Genomic DNA, 19,175 nt, shown 5'->3' with positions numbered 1-19,175 from the left:
ACAAGTACCCCCGAAGCTGTCAAATGCTTTACATAAATCTAGTAGCTATGTCAAGATAATGTGCATTTTAAAGGCTTGCTTCACAAATAAAGGCACCAGCACCTTTTCTCATGACAGTGTGATTTTGCTTTTTTTGTGGCAAATTAAAGGTGACTGGCATTGTCTTGTGATTGATCGCTTTGATGGGCATTCTAGTGGCATAGTGCTTTGATAGGCCTAATATTTCTAATACAATAGGTATGACTGAAATTTGGTCTAGAATGGTAATCATGGACAACGCTTTCACATATGAATTATGAGCACTCTAAGTGTATCCGGCATTCCTCATTGAATACCCTTCCCAAAGACTTATGAACATTTGAAAATCTGTACAGGAAATTCGAAGTGTTGCAGATCTTCATGTACTATGGTCCAAGGGTGCAAAGATCCAGGATGCCTGCTGAAACTTAAACCTCCTAATATCCCCTCCAGAAGCCTTTGCTCAAGATGTGCTCTCCAGATAAACCAATGACTCTTCAAGAGGATTAAACACAGGTTAAAATCTCTGGGTTTAATCCAACCTAAGAGTGTAACCCAACCTTATGAAGTTCAGGAACTTCTAAAAATTGACGTTTTCACACTTTCCTTCAGTTGAAATTGACATGGAATATGAGACGTGTTGAAGAATATCATACACAATGACTTGCCCTTCCCAACTGGACACTAAGTTCCAGTTGAAATAAGCAAACTGTATCTTCTATGGGTCAGCGCTCTGAGGGAACGGATTTAAAATGCACAGCACTATACAAAACACCTCAGTAAATATATCCGTTCCCTTCACCTATTATGGCAAGTTACAACAATATTTATGGGAGAAATTCCAGTTGAGGTACAGGATTTTAGGCAGATACCTGCAAGTAAACCTGTTCAAAACCTAACTTACGAGGGTGAAAGCGCTGCAGGGAAGAGGTGGTTGTGGAATGCAGCTGGTAAGGAACTCCAGTCGAAGGACTTCCGGTCCCTCTGGAAATTTGTTATTTTGCAGTTTGGTGCTCCTTGTTGAAATCTGATGCCGTCTTGTGGTGACGCCTTAGGTAGCTGTCTACAACTTCCAGAAAATAGCACTGGCCACGTATTGAGTAGCATCGTAAGTGAAGAGAGCACTTATGCAAAATGTTCGTATGATTGTTATGTAGAAGTAAAAACATGCAAACTCTGCAACAAGCAGAGCCGACTAGGAACAAAAAAAGCAGTACTTGCAAAACTGCTCAAACCAGCATCTATCTTTCATCTATCCACTCTCTCTTCCCTTTCTCCTCTCTCTTCTCCCCCTTTGAACATTTTTTCTCTATCTTCCCCTTCTTTCCCTCTATTTTTCAGTCTCTTGAAGCTTCCCCCAACCTACTGCAATTAATTTATGGGAGCTTGGGAAAGGGACGGAGGCACCAGCAGCAGCCCTGTGCTCTCAAAATCGGTATCCAAGGACTCCCACCCACCGGGGAAATGCCCTGTGGAATAAAAAGCCTATTCAACCCTGGCAGTGAGATGGCTTATCTGGTTTATGTTCCTGCACTGGAGATTTACCTGAATGTGAATGGATTTAAGGAAGATAATATATTTACAAATTAACAAAAAGTCTTACGTCGCAGGAGTTGATGTGCGCCAGCTCCCACTCGATCCGTGCTTTCTCAAGCAGTTCCACATTCTGTAAGTAAGCCTTGTCTGTAAAATAAGCAAACTATGTTAACACGAGCGAGTCATGAATTGTAAGGTACACGTCACAGGCTAAGTTGCCCGGGCTGTAGTGAAAAATTCATAAAGTATGCAAATACTACTGACAAATGGCCTCGAGGGCCTTAATAATGAGTTAGCTGGGATTTAGGGCTTCCTGTAGAAAGTGTTTTAGCAGTCGCAAACCCTCAGATTTGATCAACTGTCTGCTAAAATACTTTTTGAAATGTACTAGACCTAATTAACGATTCGGAAAAGGTTTTCCGAATTGTCAAATAGGTTTAGGAAACAATAAGTAATCAGTATTTGAGAAAGACATGTTTAGGGCGACCCTGCCAAATACTGATTCCTTATGCTATTTATGTATTATGTTTTGTGACTGAAATCCATTTGTAAATCATATATCAATATTTTACTACCAACTCAAAGCATGTGGTAACCTGAGCTATCCGTTCCCTTTGTCAATGTTGCCAAAAATATTATTCAAGAGTAGTCAGTGGGCCATGGGACCACAAGCTTCTACTAAAAATGGTTTGAATAACTTTTTTTGTAAACACTTCTTGTTTTCCTTTGAGGTATTATTAAATAGGTTGGTTTGAAAAGATGCGGTAAGAGTCAGTACGCTGTTTGCGACCACTTTTACTGAATCGATTCTTTGTACATGAGGCTCTTGTTTGTGTGGAGCTACAAGGGGCCTACGTTACTGGCCAATCAGCACCAAAATCTGCCCATTTTGAATTTTTCTCTAAAATGGGGAACAGTTGTTTAGATCCAGAGTTTCAAGGTAAATTCCAGGCAATTTTTCTCTATTTTGGCAAAAGGACACATGCTGATATTTTCCACCTACTCTGAGTAATCGGAGAGTGTCAGAGGAGACCAGGTGGGCGGGAAGGGGACAGGTTAGGGAAGCAGGGGTGCAGGGCACACATCTGACTGTCCAAAGGGAGCACTGTCTGCTCCCCCCAGACTGCTGCAGGTGCAGAAAGACTCATGCAGCCTCTGCCCTTCAGCAACTGTGACAGGCCCACTGTTTCTGGGCCTTGAATGATCAAGTCCAGAGTTTTTGGATCTAAAAATCCCATGCCGAGACACATTTAAAATTGGGACTTGTAGTATTTCAGATGGAGTTATTGCTCTCAGTGAAATAATCCAACTTTTAATGATGGCCTAAATGTGTTCATGTACTGTGCTTGTAAGCCAGACTTACATTTGGGCTTTCTAATATTACAGCTAGATATTTGTTAGCTCACAACATTTTTATATGACATTGCAACCACTCTCTGTTACTCATATGCCAAAAATGAATATTTTCCAAAATGCCATAGGGGGTGGGGAGAACGAGGGAGGTAAAACCAAAAGGGTCATTCTGTCGAATGGTTCCTACGAATTAAGCAGGACTGCGTGTTAGAACAACATAAACATCATAATATGGGGACAGAGCCCTTCCATGCCAGCAGAGTGTGCTGTCCAGATTCCTGAGTAGCTCATAGTGCCCAAACCAGACCCCTAACCATTACAGGGTACCAGATGGTATTTGCAACCTCAGAAAATGAGCACTCTGATTCCCCAAGGAAATCGTAGAAACAGATCTACCCATTCGTTTGTTACTTAGACATGCCCAGAGGGAGACACAAGAAATATACGAATTGGATTTTCTAACATTTATCAAAGCAATGGTATTCATGTGCAAAAAACATGAGCTGCAATTAGTAGCAGGAGGAAACATATCTGTTACCAGCACTACAAGAATGGTGAAGAAGATTAATCATTTAACCATTGTGACAACATGGTGTGATTATATGATTTTGTGATAATGCATATATGAATACTCCTACCCTAATCCTACCTTAACTATCAAGAGCATAGTAAGAGTACCCTCTGCCAGATTTCTTGGGACAGCCAAACCCCCATACCTGTGTATGATGTATAAGGCAGCCAGTCTGGTGCAGAGTAGGCCGCCATCAGCAGGATAGAGACTGGAATCAGCAGAGCTGCTTTTGAGTCCCGGCGTCCGGGACAATCCATGAAATTTCTCCACAGACGCATAAAGCTCCAAGGTGGTTTATATAATAGAATAAGCTTTTGCAATTGCACTATGTCAGAGGTACACAGCTGATGTGTTTGTTTGTCTTCGCGGCTCAGCTGCCTCCAACCAGATAATTAAAAACAAGAGCATCTTTGCTCAATGTCCTTAACCTTGGACAGAGTATACTAGGCAACCTGATAATGAATTTATCTGGAAATGTACTGCCCGCAGAACCATTTCTAAGTATGTGCAAAGCATGTGGCAAGGTGCTGTTTGAAAAAGATTTCAAGTTTAAGTGTGTAACTAAAGTGGGGACTATGTGCTCCGGCACAGTTGAACTTTACAACAATTCAGACATAACCATTAAATACAGACACAATCCCCACACCACATGTGCAAAGAAGCATTGGTGCTAAGTTTTCCTTCTGTTTTTGTACCCGATTTACAGATTGAAGCTATAAATGACCAATAAAGAATGGAAATGGTTCTTACACCTGCTCTGCACCGGTTATTACTGCTAGTGCCGTGGCTTTCATTGGGAAGTACCACCAGGACCGATCTGATGGTTAGTAGCTGCACAAAAACTGGGGGTTAACGAAACACCGCTAACACCAGATTTTATACTAGTGTATAGGTTTGAATGACCAGGTAAAATAGTGGCATTAATTCATCTATTTTTGGCAAGGAGAAAATGTACAAATGGATAGGGAAAATAATAAGATGGTAGCGGTTTGGAATCAACAAATGACTTCCCTCTCGCCACAGACAGATTTTTTGTTACTTATGACTGACTTGATCCAGATTGTTGAACATCACTGCACACTAAAGTGGGTCAGCCCTGAGATAGAAGGATACAGAATACATTCAGTGACAAGAAAAAGGATGTGTTTTTCATGGAAACACTCCTACATTTTGGCGAAGGGTGTTTACATGTGAATCTAGGGAAGAGACGGTAGAAAGAGGAATTCAGCGAGGCCATGACACATAATCTGCTGCATCCACAGTCCTGCAAACCAATATTGTGGGTCTTACTGTGGGTCTTACTGAGCAAGCAGAGATTCATCTAGATGATCTGTGTTCGCCGAGGAAAAGTCCTCAGCTTCATCGAATAGCGAGCCCTGCCAATCAGACAGTGCCAGACACTACACCATGAGTTATTCCACCTGAGCAGGAGTCTAAAAACCTTGGAGTGCAGTGATGGCCCTAGAGCCAAATAAGAACTAACAAAGGAACTCATTCAGACAGGGACTTGTATTGTGGGCTCCTGCACACTGCATGCTGTTGACCTGTACTCCAGTTGTCTCACCCTAATTGGTATAGCTGTGGGTTGCATTGAAGCCTGCCACAGTTGACATTGTTAGTCGCTTTGGATGTATTAACCCATTGATCTTTTTTAATGGCTTTGTTCTCAGATTTAAGATTGAGGGTCGATCACAATGACCAAGTACTCAAGGATCCACGGAGCTACAGGTCTTCTCGCCCACCTTAGGCTATAGGCTTATCATTGGCAGGAGCAGGCCATTTTACAGAGCCCAATCAGCTCCATTTGTCATTGCTTCATCTAAGAACTGTGCCATGCACTGCTACAAAGTCCAGTCCATGTACTTTTATGGCCATCATGTGGCCGAATAAAGTTTTAATTGATGATTGATTGATGAAGTCCAGTATCAAGATCTGGGGCTACTTAATGGGGATCCTAATAACTGAATTTCAACGACTGAATTCTTCCTATGCTGTAAGCCTTTGAGTGGAGTCATCAACAAAACCAATGTACACACTATTTTCAAAATCTGAATAGATGATATGTAGGTGTAGGCATTTAGAGCTGGTAGAACTGGAGAACAACGTCTGACATAATGAATCTGTTTCAGAAATCCTACTGTTTCTTGTTTTAATTTTGCTGGCTTGTCAGTCACCCTTTAGCCTTCTTTTCTTCTTGTCTCTACACCCCAGCTCTCATTCCTCTTTTCCCTGTTCCATCCTACCCTGAAGATGTTCCCCATTACCATCAGGGGAAAGCTGAATTTGGTGCAAAAACAACTCCATGCCATGCAGTAGCAGTACTTCCCATGTGACCTTTGCGCTCGATTTTACCTCAACACTCATCATTATTAGGAGTTTTTTTAATGCACTTTGGGTTTTTCCTTCCTGTATTATTTCCCTGCAGGAAGGAGCTCCTTCCCACAATAAGGCTACCAGAAGGAGCTGCCATACACTGAAAGAGGAGGTAAAGGAGCAACTGTTGGGTCTACCCGTTGACAAGAACTATTCTCAAAGAGAGGGGCAGATGTGAGATCTTTCCTTGTCTAAGCAAAGAAACCCACCAAAGAAGAAAACTGTAAGGCTGAGCTAAGTATGTTGGAGCCTATGTCCTTGTTCACCTCTGCTCGAAGTCCAAGCTGCCTTAGACACTTAGGAATATCAGAAGCTATTTAAAAACTTTTCTCCAGCTTAGTGCTGAGGCTGAAATGGTGTAATGATAATCAGCACATGGCGCACCTGATCCACCAGCAAAATGGCTGTACTTGTAGGTTCTGCAATATGGTGCTCTTTGCTGACCCTGGCTGGTCATATTACACAGTAGCTACCTCCCCTCTACGTATGGACCCCAAGCCGTGTGTTGAACAGATAAGAGGTGTTGGTATGTATTTTTTTTCTAATGGTGGAGCTCAGTGGGCTGCTTTCTTTCATCTCCTTTGGTGCTGCAATGCAAGAGATTCTATAGTAGGACTGGGCAGATGTTTTGTCAAGTGGGAGTCCCAGCCCCCTCTTCTGAATTGGGCCCTTTAAGGCATAACTTTGGTAGGACTGGGCTTGCAGCCAGGCCTCCTCCTGAGGTCACCCCAGGACAGAGGGCCTCTGCTCTTGTAAGACTGGTAGTCTTCTAAAGTTATTGAAAAACCTGATCCCACCCGATCCCTAGACAAGGCACAGGGGCGGGGGGGGGGGGGAGGACTGCATTTCCAGGGGACATTCTCCCTGCCCTCCTTCACTCTATCCCCACTACCATGCAGAAGGTCAAGCAGACATTTACCACCTGCCCTTAGTGGGTCGCACATGCCCACTTTAAACTCCTTTGAAATTGGGTATACTGTGCAGAATTCCACCATTGATTCCAGGTCCAATCAGTTATTCCCTTTTCAAGGGGTATAATTCGTAATTGAAGGACTGCTGTGTTGTGATTCCAGTTACCCAAAATATGCACCTAGAGGGGCTGATTCACAAGCATTTATGAGTACAGGAAGTAGGAGTCGTTGTTTACGTGCTCTTAAATGCCTTTGTGAATAGGTCCCGAAACATCCAACCCCTTACTAGTAAAAGTGTGAAGCGGTCATACGGCAACTTGGAACCGCTTATATTATGCCCTGTTATCAATAAAAAGAGTTTAAAAAAAAGTGTGAAGCGGGAACAATCCTTACTATTAGTACTTGTTGTATGTCTATGTTCCTGAATAGTTGCATTTTAGATGTTTTGGGGTCAGTTCTTTTGGGGCAATCCACAAGAGGATGAAAGCGTACATAAAAGAGTAGTGCAGAGGCGCTACTTTAAGTACTCCAAAACACCTTTGTGAATAGACCCCCATTTACCCTCCATTACCAGTACTAAATGGGGAAAATAATCTTACCCTGTGGGAAAATACTTCGCTTGGGTGAAGAGAAATAAAAAAATGGTTTAACTTGGAGTAGGGATACACTCAGAAAGTTAGCAAAAAGTTCACAACCCGGTTTTCCAACACACAATTTGTGAAAGTACTAAATAAACACACACAAAATATAGAAAGCAGTGGAGGGGGCAATGGAGGTAACGTAATTTTGGTTCTTATTTTGTCATTTCATCTCTGCTCTGGGCTGTTAGAAAGGATTTAAGTGACCATACCTGCTTCGCCGGCTGCACTCCTGCACTGTTTCGCTTTATTCTGTATCTGGAAGGGACAGAAGGGACCATGTCATTCACACACCACCTTGGGACATGGGTATTTTTAACAACTTGGCACCAGCAAACAATAGAGCATGTTGTCAATGTAGCTAAATATATCTATTATTACTGCCACAGGTGCAGGCATGAGGGGGCCACTGCATGCTGCATTCTAATTAAGACTGACTTTAACTTCCAAAGCAGGGGTCTTTGCTTCTAACAAGAAACATGGCACACTTGCTGAGCCATTGCAATACCTGGAGCTGCATTTCTTATAAAATAGCAAGAAGGCTGTAAATCAGTCTCTTGCCAATCGGGTGTTTCCTTTCTAAGTGAAAGACTTGTCCAGGTCCCACGCAAACCCAGATTCAATAGCAAACGGCCTTTTCCCCTCTGACTAGATATCCAACTTCCATGAAAAGTATCACTAACACGGCAGTTTTTCCCTAAAATATTGTGCTGGCATGACACCTGCCAACATATTTGCAAAGAATTTGGAGCTGTGCACCTCATAAGGGTGGAAACGTGCATTTGTCCTGCATTATACATCATTCCCAGGTGCATAGTTCGGAATGGTGCAATAGCGCTGCATCCAGTAAGCACCGCTCCCAGCACTATCAGTATTTAGTGGGTCTGGTATTACCCCCTCAAATCACGGGCCCAAAAGGTAACAATGCCATACAGAGTAGGTGGGACAACAGGGTCAGGGAGTCATTGTGTAACACACTGCCTTATTTTGCTGGAGAGTGGAAAGCTTCGCGAGTTTCAAGTAACACAAACCATCTGTTGGTCTTTGAAGGTGGAAATAATATCGGTAGTAACCAAATCAAGGCTACAATACCGGTTGTTGACCTGGCACCCCCGAAAAACGTTGATTGCTTGAAGAAAGGGCATCCAACATGGAGCCTTATGGATGAATTGTCAAGGGACCCCTTCGCAAGAGCTGGGGAAAGCCTGGGCTCGCAGACAAATAACATTCAGATATTTTATTATATTATTATAGTATTATATAACAAACATTGTCCACAGAGACCAAAAAATACAGTTCAGAAAAAAAGATAAAGATTGCAGAGTGCCATAATAATTTCCCCTACTCACAGTAATCATTTAGGGCCAGATGTAGGTGGCCAAATAGCGATCGGTAACGCTGAAATTAGCAGAATTCCAGCAATACCAATCGCTATTTGGCTGCGAGCAATGTAGGTGAGTTTAAACCTACTAGCAAAATAAGGAATAGCAAAATAGCGATTCCTTATTTTGCTCTTGCATTTAAGGAATAAGTAATTGCGATTCCTTAAATGCAATGTAAGTAGCACAAAAGTAAGTGCACTTTAGCCTTAAGGAATCGCTAATTACTACCAACTTCATGTTGGTGGTAATTAGCGAGTTCCTTTAAAAAAGCACTTTTTTGTTTTTTTAAAGTGCCATGTGGCACACATTCATGCCCTGAGGGCATGTATGTGCGCCACATGTGCACACATGCACATTTCAGGGGTGCAACAGGGTGTCCTTTTGACACCCTGGCACCCTTGAAATAGCGCCCGCTATTTGCCATTCTTTAATACCGAATCGCTAATAGTGAATATCTTCCCATTCATTCCTATGGGACTCCTAGCCCATAGGCATGAATGGGCTTTGTATTCCTTATTAGCTAATCTCAATTTGGGATTCGTTATTAAGGAATATTAAGGAATCGCTAATATTTTAGCGATTCCTACCTACATTCAATTTTGCGAGTCCTTAATAGCGAATCAGTAAAATTCGCTATTAAGGACTCGGTATTTCGGTTTTACCTACATCAGGCCCTTAGTGAGTTTGTGTTGATCATGAGGATTTCCAGAGAGACTTCAGAGGAGCAGAGGGAATTTAGGGAATGAGGAGCAGGAGGAGGTGAAAGGGGTGACAGAAAGAAAAAACAGAGAATGAGATGAGATGCAGCAGGAGAAATGTGCACCCCATGAAGACATGAAAAGGTTAACATGGGAAAAACAGAAATAAAATGGGAGGAGATTGGGTTCTCCTCTGTAAAAGACATAACGGGGCATATGTATCAAAAAAACGTCTTGCAAATCCTTAATTGAGAATTTTAGCGAACCGCTATTAAGGACTCGGAAAATGAAATGTATGTAGGGGGTCGTAATATTAATTGCGATTCCTATGTATTCCTTAATTGCGATTTGCAATTTGCGATTCGCAATTAAGGAATGCCTTCCCATTCATTCCTATGGGCCCATAGGAATGAATGGGAAGACATTCGCAATTCATTAGGTACTCGCAAATTGGGAATGCAATTTCAAGGATGCCAGGGTGTCAAAAGGACACCCTGTTGCACCCCTGAAATATGCATGTGTGCACATGTGGCGCACATACATGCCCTACGCACATTTTTCAAGGAAATCGCAAATTACCACTAACTTGAAGTTGGTGGTAATTTGCGATTTCTTTAGGGAAATTCGCACAACTTGGGTGCTCTCAGAATTGCATTTAAGGAATCGCAGTTTACGATTCCTTAAATGCATTCGCAAAATAGGGAATCGCAAATTTAGCGATTCCCTATTCTGCGATGGCTTTTTGGGATGATACATCCCAAAAGGCTTCTTGCCGTTCGTAAACGGGCCGATTCTGTGAATCGGGCCGTTTGCGAACGGGAAAAAGGATTGATACATAAGTTTCTTAGTGATCCTGACAAGAATTTGCGAAAACCTGTTTGTGGAAAAATGTTTCTCCAGAAGAGGTTTCCACAAATTTTATTTTCATCTAGCTCACAAACGTATCCATTATCCATAGGTCTATACGTGAACTGGATGTCGCACTGTGAGCCTCACCTTTTCCACTTGTTTGGGATTTGCTGATGATCCAGTGCGCTCAGAGGCACCTTCCGCCTCATCTGCATCCCTGCACTTCTGCTCGTAGCTCTTTTTACACTAGAAAAGGAGAACAACACCAGCATTATGTAAGGCAGAGCAATGCAATCTCTTTAGTAAGAACTCTTTCAGATCTGGGCAATGTTGGACTAGTCAACAGGGCCATCAGGCAGTGCCCGATGGGCTAGACTGAAAGGTCAGCGTGTGGGCATGTTTTTTTGTTGGGATGTTTAGGGGCCTGTTTTATGGTCTGCTGGGCCAGATTTTACTGTTGATTTCCCTGATATTAAAACAAACATTGCATACAGAAAGCAAAAATCCATGCAGTCTTCCATACATTGCAAAACATTTATACAGCGTGTCTTTACAGATTCAAAACTACCCCAATAGGCAAACATGGACCACTTTTTCTAGCTATCTAATTCACTGCTGAGAATTTTTATTTTAGAGGCCGGCCAATTTTATGTCCCAGTCTGACCCTCGGGTTGGGTATTGACAGAGCAGTTATCAAAGTGACCTCCTGCTAACAATAACATACCAAACTTTGTGTCCACACCTTTCAAACATTGGCTTTATTTGATCTGCATATTTCAGTCTTTTGCTTGAGATATTTGTCAATTACATTGGCTCAGCCTAGCCATGTAATCATCCCTCACCTAATGCGTTTCTGTCTGGGTATGAGAAGCCTTCATTGCTCACTGTTATATCAGTGGATGTATGGATAGATCACTTTAATTATATTTTTAGTTGTTGTAGTTGGTGGGTGTTACCAGGGTTCACACACAATTGGTCAGGACCCAATTAAGGTTGTGGCACAAGCCAAAACGGTGGTTTCACCTAGATACCACCTATTCCAAAGTTTTGTTATGTGTGATTGGCTATGTGCTCTTTTTGGTGTAGATTTCAGGGGTAAATGAATCCCCAAGTCCAGTTCTAGATGTCATATATTGAGAGATTGAGTACTCGTTTGTGGTGTTCTTTTCTTCTTTATTTAAAGACATGTGTTTCGCCCAAGGGCCAACTGGCCAGGGCTTTCTCAAGTCTGATTATGAGACTGGAATTTATAGGAATTGAAGAAAAAGGCATAGTATGGGGTGGTGAACGGAGAGAAAGACAAGACAGCCTGGAGCATGCGCGCAGGGAGAAGTTGGCACACAGTACTATGTGGCATGTTTTAGCGTAAATAAATATGGTCAATCCGCAACGTTATGTGGTACCTCGCATAGGATAGAAGATAATGGGTAGTTGACACAGCTTCTGCTCAGGTATTGTATATATGTTAGGTGCAAAGCACAGCGTGGTACCTGGAATAGGAACATACAGTGCAACAAAAATAAAAGCGGTTCTTTAGTTGTTGTAGGCGTCAGTCGAGTTCAACTTACCAAATAAATCTTTTGGTTGGTGTTTGTTATCCGTGAAGTGTGAAACAAAGTGTGAGCGAAAGGAGGGGGGGGGTCGCAAGAAAAGCCAAAGTACCAGAAAAAAGTGGACAGTAGCGGAATCTAATCGAGGTAGGTGGTGCCCCACCTATGCGACAGATAAGAAGCCGCAAAGCCAGAGAGCTGAAGAGAGGCTGAAAGAAACATAGCCGGTACGCTATGCTAAATCTAATCGAGGTAGGTGGTGCGTCACCTACGTGAGAGATAAGGAGCTACAAAGCCAGAGGGCTGAAGAGATTGAAAGAAACATAGCCGGTATGCTATGCTAAACGGACCGATCCTGTTTAGAGGTGAAAGGAGTGGTGTTAAGCAAGTAAGGTGATATTAAGTGGCCTTGTAGGCTAGAAGGTGAGAAACGGCAGTACTAAGTGGAGAGGAGTGGTGTCGCGCAAGCACACATAATGTGGCCTCGTAGTTTAAAAGGCGAAGGCGGTGGTGCTGAGGTCCCGGATACGGCCTGAGCGGAGGCGCCGGGTGACGGAGAGGTCCGAATACTTACTATTCCATTTGAGTCCAAAGTGAAAGATGCAAGTTGCAAGCGTACTTAGCGAAGTGTAATTCCTGCGTTCCGAGTGACCTGGCAGCCGCTAAACCAGCTCCTTAAATCACAGAAGGGCGCCGGAAACTGGCAGCGGGTGACGGGTAAAGGCCGTAAAAGTGTAAAATCATTTGACCTAGGTTCGGGGTTCGAGGCTGCAGTGAAACACCAATTATAAAGTACAGAACCCAGGGCCGGACTGGGAACTGAAATCAGCCCTGGCAAAATTTGGCAGACCAGCCCCCGTCAAATTTGGCAGACCAGCCCTTGTCCAGCGCGCAGTGAGCGAGCGCAGCGAGCGAGCCCGACCGCTATTAGGGGGGTTTCGGGGGGTTCTCCCCCCCAGAAAATTTTGAAAAACAACCGACCAAAATTGTGAATTTTACAGCACATTTTTCATTACATAGTCAATTGTATCAACTTTCAAACCACAGTAAATAGTAGAAGATGACCTTCAAGAGCACCAGGTTACCCACCCAGTCATATGTACCCATAGACATTCTTTCAGAGAGCACCAAAAATAGGCACAAGTAGTAAATCAGAGAGAAGTAAAAGTGAGACCAGCCCCCATATGGTGTGTATCGAGCAAGCGCAGTGAGCAACCATTACTAGGGGGTACTATGGTGTACATGGACCTGCTCCTAAAGGGCAAAATGGATCCTTTATCAAGCTTATGAGTGAATAGGACGTCTTTCTCGTTATCTCCTCCAAGTTTCTCCCCCCAAATTTCCATTATTCCCCACTTTCCTTTCCCTCCTCTCCAGCATTTCCTGGCTTTAATTGCGTCACTGGGGGATTTCAACATATGACACTGGCCTTGTAACCATAACATACAATTATCTCCTTTATCAGTACAATTTAGTGATCTTGTGCCATGGGGGATGGGGGGGTCACAGTGGTGGACATTTAGTGTGGTATGGTAAATCTGGTCCCATTCTCAACAGATCAGTATTACAATTATTCAGAGATAGCAACGAGATTGTTGAGCAGGCAATGCAATGCAAACTGTAATGGGAATGTTTTGAAAAGTTAGGTAGAAACTTCAATGCGGAAGGCCGGTGTTATTTCTACGAGACTGCGTGATTTCTGCTACTGTACGGTACCTGTGCCAATCAATGCCTCTTAAGTGATGAATGTGATCTGGCCTCAGGCTCTCCTCCTTACTGCAGCATGATGTTCTATTTATATCATTTTGTAGTGGCAGGCCACAGGAAGTGATTCAGTGTAAAATTGCTATAGATTTCGCATATTTGTGTGATTACATATTTAATTGCTGGCCTCAGCGAGGTAGCAGTACTTGTGAGATAAAGAACACAGCGCGGAAATAGAAGCCACTGTTTTGGGGGAGGTCTCAGATTATCTTGTTGAATCAATGCGCTGCTTCAGAATGTACAACCGCATAAAAAGCTGCACCGTATAGAAGTGCGCGATCCCGGCTACTTGGAGAAGTGTCCAATAGCAATTGGTTTCATCATGACAAAGAAGTAATACCTTTCCTGGAAAGGTATTACTTCTTTCCTCCCCTTCAACACTGAAGCAACCAATTTCGGCTTTAACTTGCTGGTATAGTCATGCCCTGCCCCCCCCCCCAAACCTCCCTCACTGCACCCACCAGCACGTCACCGCCTCCCTGAGTGTGTGTCTGTTTATGTGCGCCAGGGTCAGGAGGAAGAGTGTTGTTTGGCACATGGCTGCCAAGTGCTAACTCGCTAGCCAAGCGGAACTGATTGGGGCCGTTTCGATTTCCTCACACAGCAAAAGAGCAGGCCCTAGCAGCAGGAGGCGACTTTCAAAAGAGACACTAGCACTGAACACGCAAGTGCGCATTTTACCAGCGCAAACTCCTTTCTTGTGAAATCCGGCCTGAAATCTGGAAAATTAAACAAAATATAGGTCATGATTCATGAAGCAACTGAGCCAGCGCATAGGGAACGCACCGAGGGCGACCTTCAACAGATGGAACTGATACAAGGGTACAAAGACCCATTAGAGGTCAAAAGTTACATTGAAGAAGATGGTAGCAGCGCTAAGCCCTTTACTCTATAACCTGCACCATAAGATGTTAAATTACAATCCTATATCAGAACCGTGAATGATCCTGGAGCCCATAAGACACTTCTTGTAGGCTAGCTTCAAATTCTGTTCGCATTAGTTGGTGAAAACTTTATTAATAAGAACGTGCACGAGGGGCACACTTTGGAGTGCTTTAATAAAATGCTGCTCTCCCGAGAGATGTGATTTGTCTAGTACTGTTTTTATTTAATGTATCCCATAATGGTAGCGAGAGGAGAATGCAAGGACGTGGCCCTAAAATAAACACCATCTTTAAAGAAAAGCAGCTGCCACCTTTGACTTGCCTATGTCTGTGTTTCAATGCAATGCCCTCTTCTATGTTGAGGTCACTCGCCGATATTGTCGATGCGATGCTGAAATTACTGAGATAAGTAAAGGCATGTAAATATTGTGCGCAGCTCATCATCTTGTCGCTGTGTGCCTTGAATACGAAGCACACTTCCTACAGCGAATATAAAATCAGGCACCGTGTTAGCAGCCGGTTAAGATGCGCTGTCTCTCAGCACACTACATCGGTTATTTAGCGTGAATACTGACTGCACAATCACAATGACATCTAGATACAAGAAAAATCCATGTGCACCACACAATAATTTGACACCGAATTGAAACATCTAACCTAATCCAGGAAACAATGCGGACTACACTACAACAACCACCCTGATGTAAGGATTGAACGCGGCGCCGACCAGGCTGACTGCCACGTGTTGGCAGTATGTTCTGTTAAACTCGGTAATCCACATGGCTCGGACTCCTTCCCAAAAAACAGACTTATCTTTCATGTTCAGGACAAAGCCTTTGTCCTGAACATGAGCTAAAAAAGGCCCCCCACGTTAGCCTAAGCGGCGCAAGTGCCAGAGCTCAGTGGCAACACCAGGCAGTGGCCAGTGGAAAACAAAACAAAAGGACTCAGTCGTGTTAAAAAAATATATTTTAAGCAGACTTGCTGACCCCAACCTTCGCCCCAGTTACAGCCCCCCCAAGAGTCAAGCAGCACAACAGCGCCACCAATGGGAGCACAGTCGCACATATCCACAGTGCTGCACTAGCATAGTCAGACTCTCGCAGGCACAGGCAGGCACAGGCAGGCAGCCACCCACCCACCACCACCACCTCGCTCCGGCAGCAGTGGACTCCGCCGGTGGAAGGAGGAACCAAAGGGTTGCCTGCAATGTAAAGGGGGGTGTAGGTAGCAGGCCCGGCTCCAGGAATTTTTGTTTGGGTGGGCCAAACGTACATTCAGGTGGGCCACTGCTGGCCCGATTTATCGCTTATATATCTAGCCAAGCCTGCTTCTGGGCCCTACTTTTATCTCTCCTTAGTCTTACAAGGTACAAGGTACAGTAAAACACACTCTTTCTAAATGTTATCACTCTAAAAAAGTGCTTTTCTTCCATGTAATGTCCCTTTGATGGGAAGAGGAGGTTTCTAAAGTGGGAGTATCTAGCAAGTGACTCTACTCGGGCTTCCTCTGTGCGAGCCTTCAGGGAGAAACCCTCTTCATTACTACCTCCACCTGACCCATGACTGTGCAGCGCACTCCCTTACAGACTTGATTATCGACTTTTCTACCACCCCTCTCCATTGCACCTTATCTCACAGCTGACCTTGGGACCCAGCCCCATATCAGGCACCATCGGGCTGCACTTTCATTATTCCCAGTAAAAAACAAAATTAAAATCCCCTTCAAACTTGAAACATTGAATATAGCAGTAAATGTAATCAGCATGCATGTTAAAGTATGCTCAACAGTTGTACTAATCACCTGACTTAATTAAATGAACACAAACAGAAAGGCCATGACAGGGCCGGCTTTAGTGCTGGTACAAAAGTCTTTTTAACCTCTTTTTTGACCTCTTTCTCTGCAGATAACTTACCAACCACCCTCCAACAGTGCTCTTCATCTCTCCGTAGCCACTCCCCCTCATGGCCTCTTCCTCACACCCTAACTACCACCCTCCACCAGTACCTCTCATCTCTCTGTAGCTCCCACACCCCATGACCTCCTCCTCAGATTCCCTCACTGCTCCCTCCACCAGCGCCCCTCATCTGTCTGTAGTTCCCCCCACGCCCCACCCCATGACCAGATGACCTCCTCCTCGGATTACCTCACTGACACCCTCCACCAGTGCCCCTCATCTCTCTGTAGTTTCCCCTCCACCCCGTGACCTCCTCCTCGGATTCCCTCACTGCTCCCTCTACCAGCGCCCCTCATCTCTCTGTATTTTCCCCCCCACCCCGTGACCACCTCCTCGGATTCCCTCACTGCCACCCTCCACCAGTGCCCCTCATCTCTCTGTAGTTCCCCTCCAGCCTGTGACCCACCTCCTCCTCAGATTCCCTCACTGGCACCCTCCACTAGTGCCCCTCATCTCTCTGTAGTTCCCCCTGCCCCATGACATCCTCCTCGGCTTCCCTCACTGCCACCCTCCATTAGTGCCCCTCATCTCTCTGTAGTTCCCCCACCTCATGACCTCCTCCTCGGCTTCCCTCGCTGCCACTCTCCACTAGTGCCCCTCAGCTGTCTGTAGTTCCCCCCACCCCGTGACCTCCTCCTCTGACTCCCTCACTGCCACCCGCACCCTTCATCTCCCCGTAGCTCCTCCCCACCCCATGACCTCTTCCTGGTATTCCCTCACTGCCACCCTCCACTAGTGCCCCTCATGTCTCCGTTGCCCCTCTCTCTGTGCTACTCATATGAGTGTAGGGTAGGGTGTCACAGTACTTTACATAGCACACATTATACAGAGACAATAAATCGGTTTACACGAAATGTCACATAAACTAATGAGGATTACAAGGTGTAGAAATCAATTCATCCATTCTGGTGGGTAATATATTTTATGGGGGTTTGGTCGACAGAAACACAAAATCAGGATTTAAAGAGTACTCCAGTGGTCAGGGTCGGCTTTACTAATAAAAATGTATAACTGCCCAAACTCTTTTGGAGAAGTTCTAACTACATCACAACACAAAAAAGCGAAATTTGCATGCAGTTCTTTGATGACCGTTCATAGGTCACTGTCTTATGTTAAGATAGCAACTTCTGAACTGCAAGTAACACAAGGATCGCTGTGACAAAGGCGTAACCTACTGAGCTATTCCCATACAATTCAGTTTATCTGCATTTAAAAACTACCAACAACAGACAAATGGTTGCTCTGCAGCAGCCAGCAGGATAGTCAAGACAAGAACCGTCCTGGTAGGTAGTCAGGGGCCGGCCCAGGGCGCTAGTGCGCTGCCGCCGCGCAGAACCGGCCGGGCCGGGGAAAAAGGCCTATACCCTTTGTTAATCCCGGTGGGATTAACAAAGGGTATAGGCCTTTCCCCCGGCCCGACCGGTTCTGCGCAGCGATTCCCGGCCCCTCGGCCCAGCCCCTCGGCCCGGCCCACAGAAGTGCCAATTTTGCACGTTTGCTATCTGATAATAAATAATTCAATTGCCTAATAGTAAAGAGTGACACACTGACTCACCTCTGCGTGCGGCGGGCCGGGGCGACGATTCGACGACGGATGGACAGCCTCGCTCTGTACTAGAAATAAATTATGGGGTGCGGCGCCCGTGCGTTCCCTGTCTTCTGGCTGTTCTGGAATGCTACGGCTCCTCGGTCGGGGTCACGAGTCACACGCACCTAAACCCCAATGCGCATGTCACCACAAGGTGGGTGAACTGAGACCGCGCACACGCGGGGGCTGGCGCCAGCGGAGATTTCTGCGACTGTGCAAAGCGCGCGAGCGCGACCCGACGACCCACCCCCCAATGCAGGTGATTATAATAATAAATGAATTTGCAGGCGAATGCGGCGGCGCTGCCCAGGCAGTGTAGAGAGCCTGAGACTAAGTGTGAACAGTGATGTGTACGAACAGTGCGATATGATTGTACATTTTCTGTCCCGCACGGAGAGAGTAGTGAGTGTCAGTGAGTGTCTTATGTTATCCAAATAATTTTCTTACAAACGCTGTCGTCGCGTCCGCGCGTCGGACCAAAAAATAGGCCCCAGGAATGAAACCGGCCCCCTACCAAAAAACCGGCCCCCACCCCTGGCAGCCTACCGGGGGATTGCCCGACATTGCCAGTCTGGGCCTGACAGAACCTACATAGATGTCCGAAAGAATAGAATAGTAAATGTTATATTAAATAACGGTGACAGGGCTACTGATGGATAAATGTAATAAATTAATGATTGACATCATGGTTAAGGAAATAAAATGAAATGAAAAAGCCTACAGAGATGGTCTGATTTTATGGTGCAGCAGTTCGAGGCTGCAGTGATAATCGAAAAGGTGTAGGGTACAAAAACTAAAATCGGAGAAATGATGATATAAGCAGCGTTGGTGGAGCAAGGGAGTGGAGAAGTAGAAGGTCGGAAGAGAGGCAACTTTCTGTGTCTAGAACCCAGGTATAATGGAAGCTGTGAACAAGACAGACGTTAAGTTCATGGATAGACACAAGTGGTGCAGTTGACAAAAACCACATTGTCCAATAGACCTTGGCTGTGATGGTAAATTCATAGATACTCACATAATTAGGCAGGTAACATGAAACCAGACTGTCCAATAGACCCTGGTTGTTAGGAAAGAACAGAAAATGAGTAACTAGAGTGCTCAAG

At 44.7% G+C, this 19,175-nt stretch overlaps 1 protein-coding gene across 1 annotated transcript in view; it reads right to left on the bottom strand.

Moving 5' to 3' along the window:
• PSTPIP1 (proline-serine-threonine phosphatase interacting protein 1) overlaps positions 1-19,175 on the bottom strand; it is a 632,908-nt gene that overhangs the window by 169,371 nt on the left and 444,362 nt on the right. The window contains exons 7-9 of the mRNA XM_085644041.1: positions 10,477-10,575; positions 7,613-7,658; positions 1,622-1,701 (exon numbers count right to left, since the gene is read on the bottom strand). Of these exons, the coding sequence (XP_085500167.1) occupies positions 1,622-1,701; positions 7,613-7,658; positions 10,477-10,575 (225 nt within the window). The remainder of the gene's footprint in view (positions 1-1,621; positions 1,702-7,612; positions 7,659-10,476; positions 10,576-19,175) is intronic.

The sequence above is a fragment of the Triturus cristatus genome, chromosome 3_1 (genome assembly GCF_964204655.1).
Source record: "Triturus cristatus chromosome 3_1, aTriCri1.1, whole genome shotgun sequence".
Taxonomy (NCBI): Eukaryota; Metazoa; Chordata; class Amphibia; order Caudata; family Salamandridae; genus Triturus; species Triturus cristatus.
The sequence above is the reverse complement of the archived record's forward strand: the minus strand, read 5'-3'. Positions and strand labels throughout refer to the sequence as shown.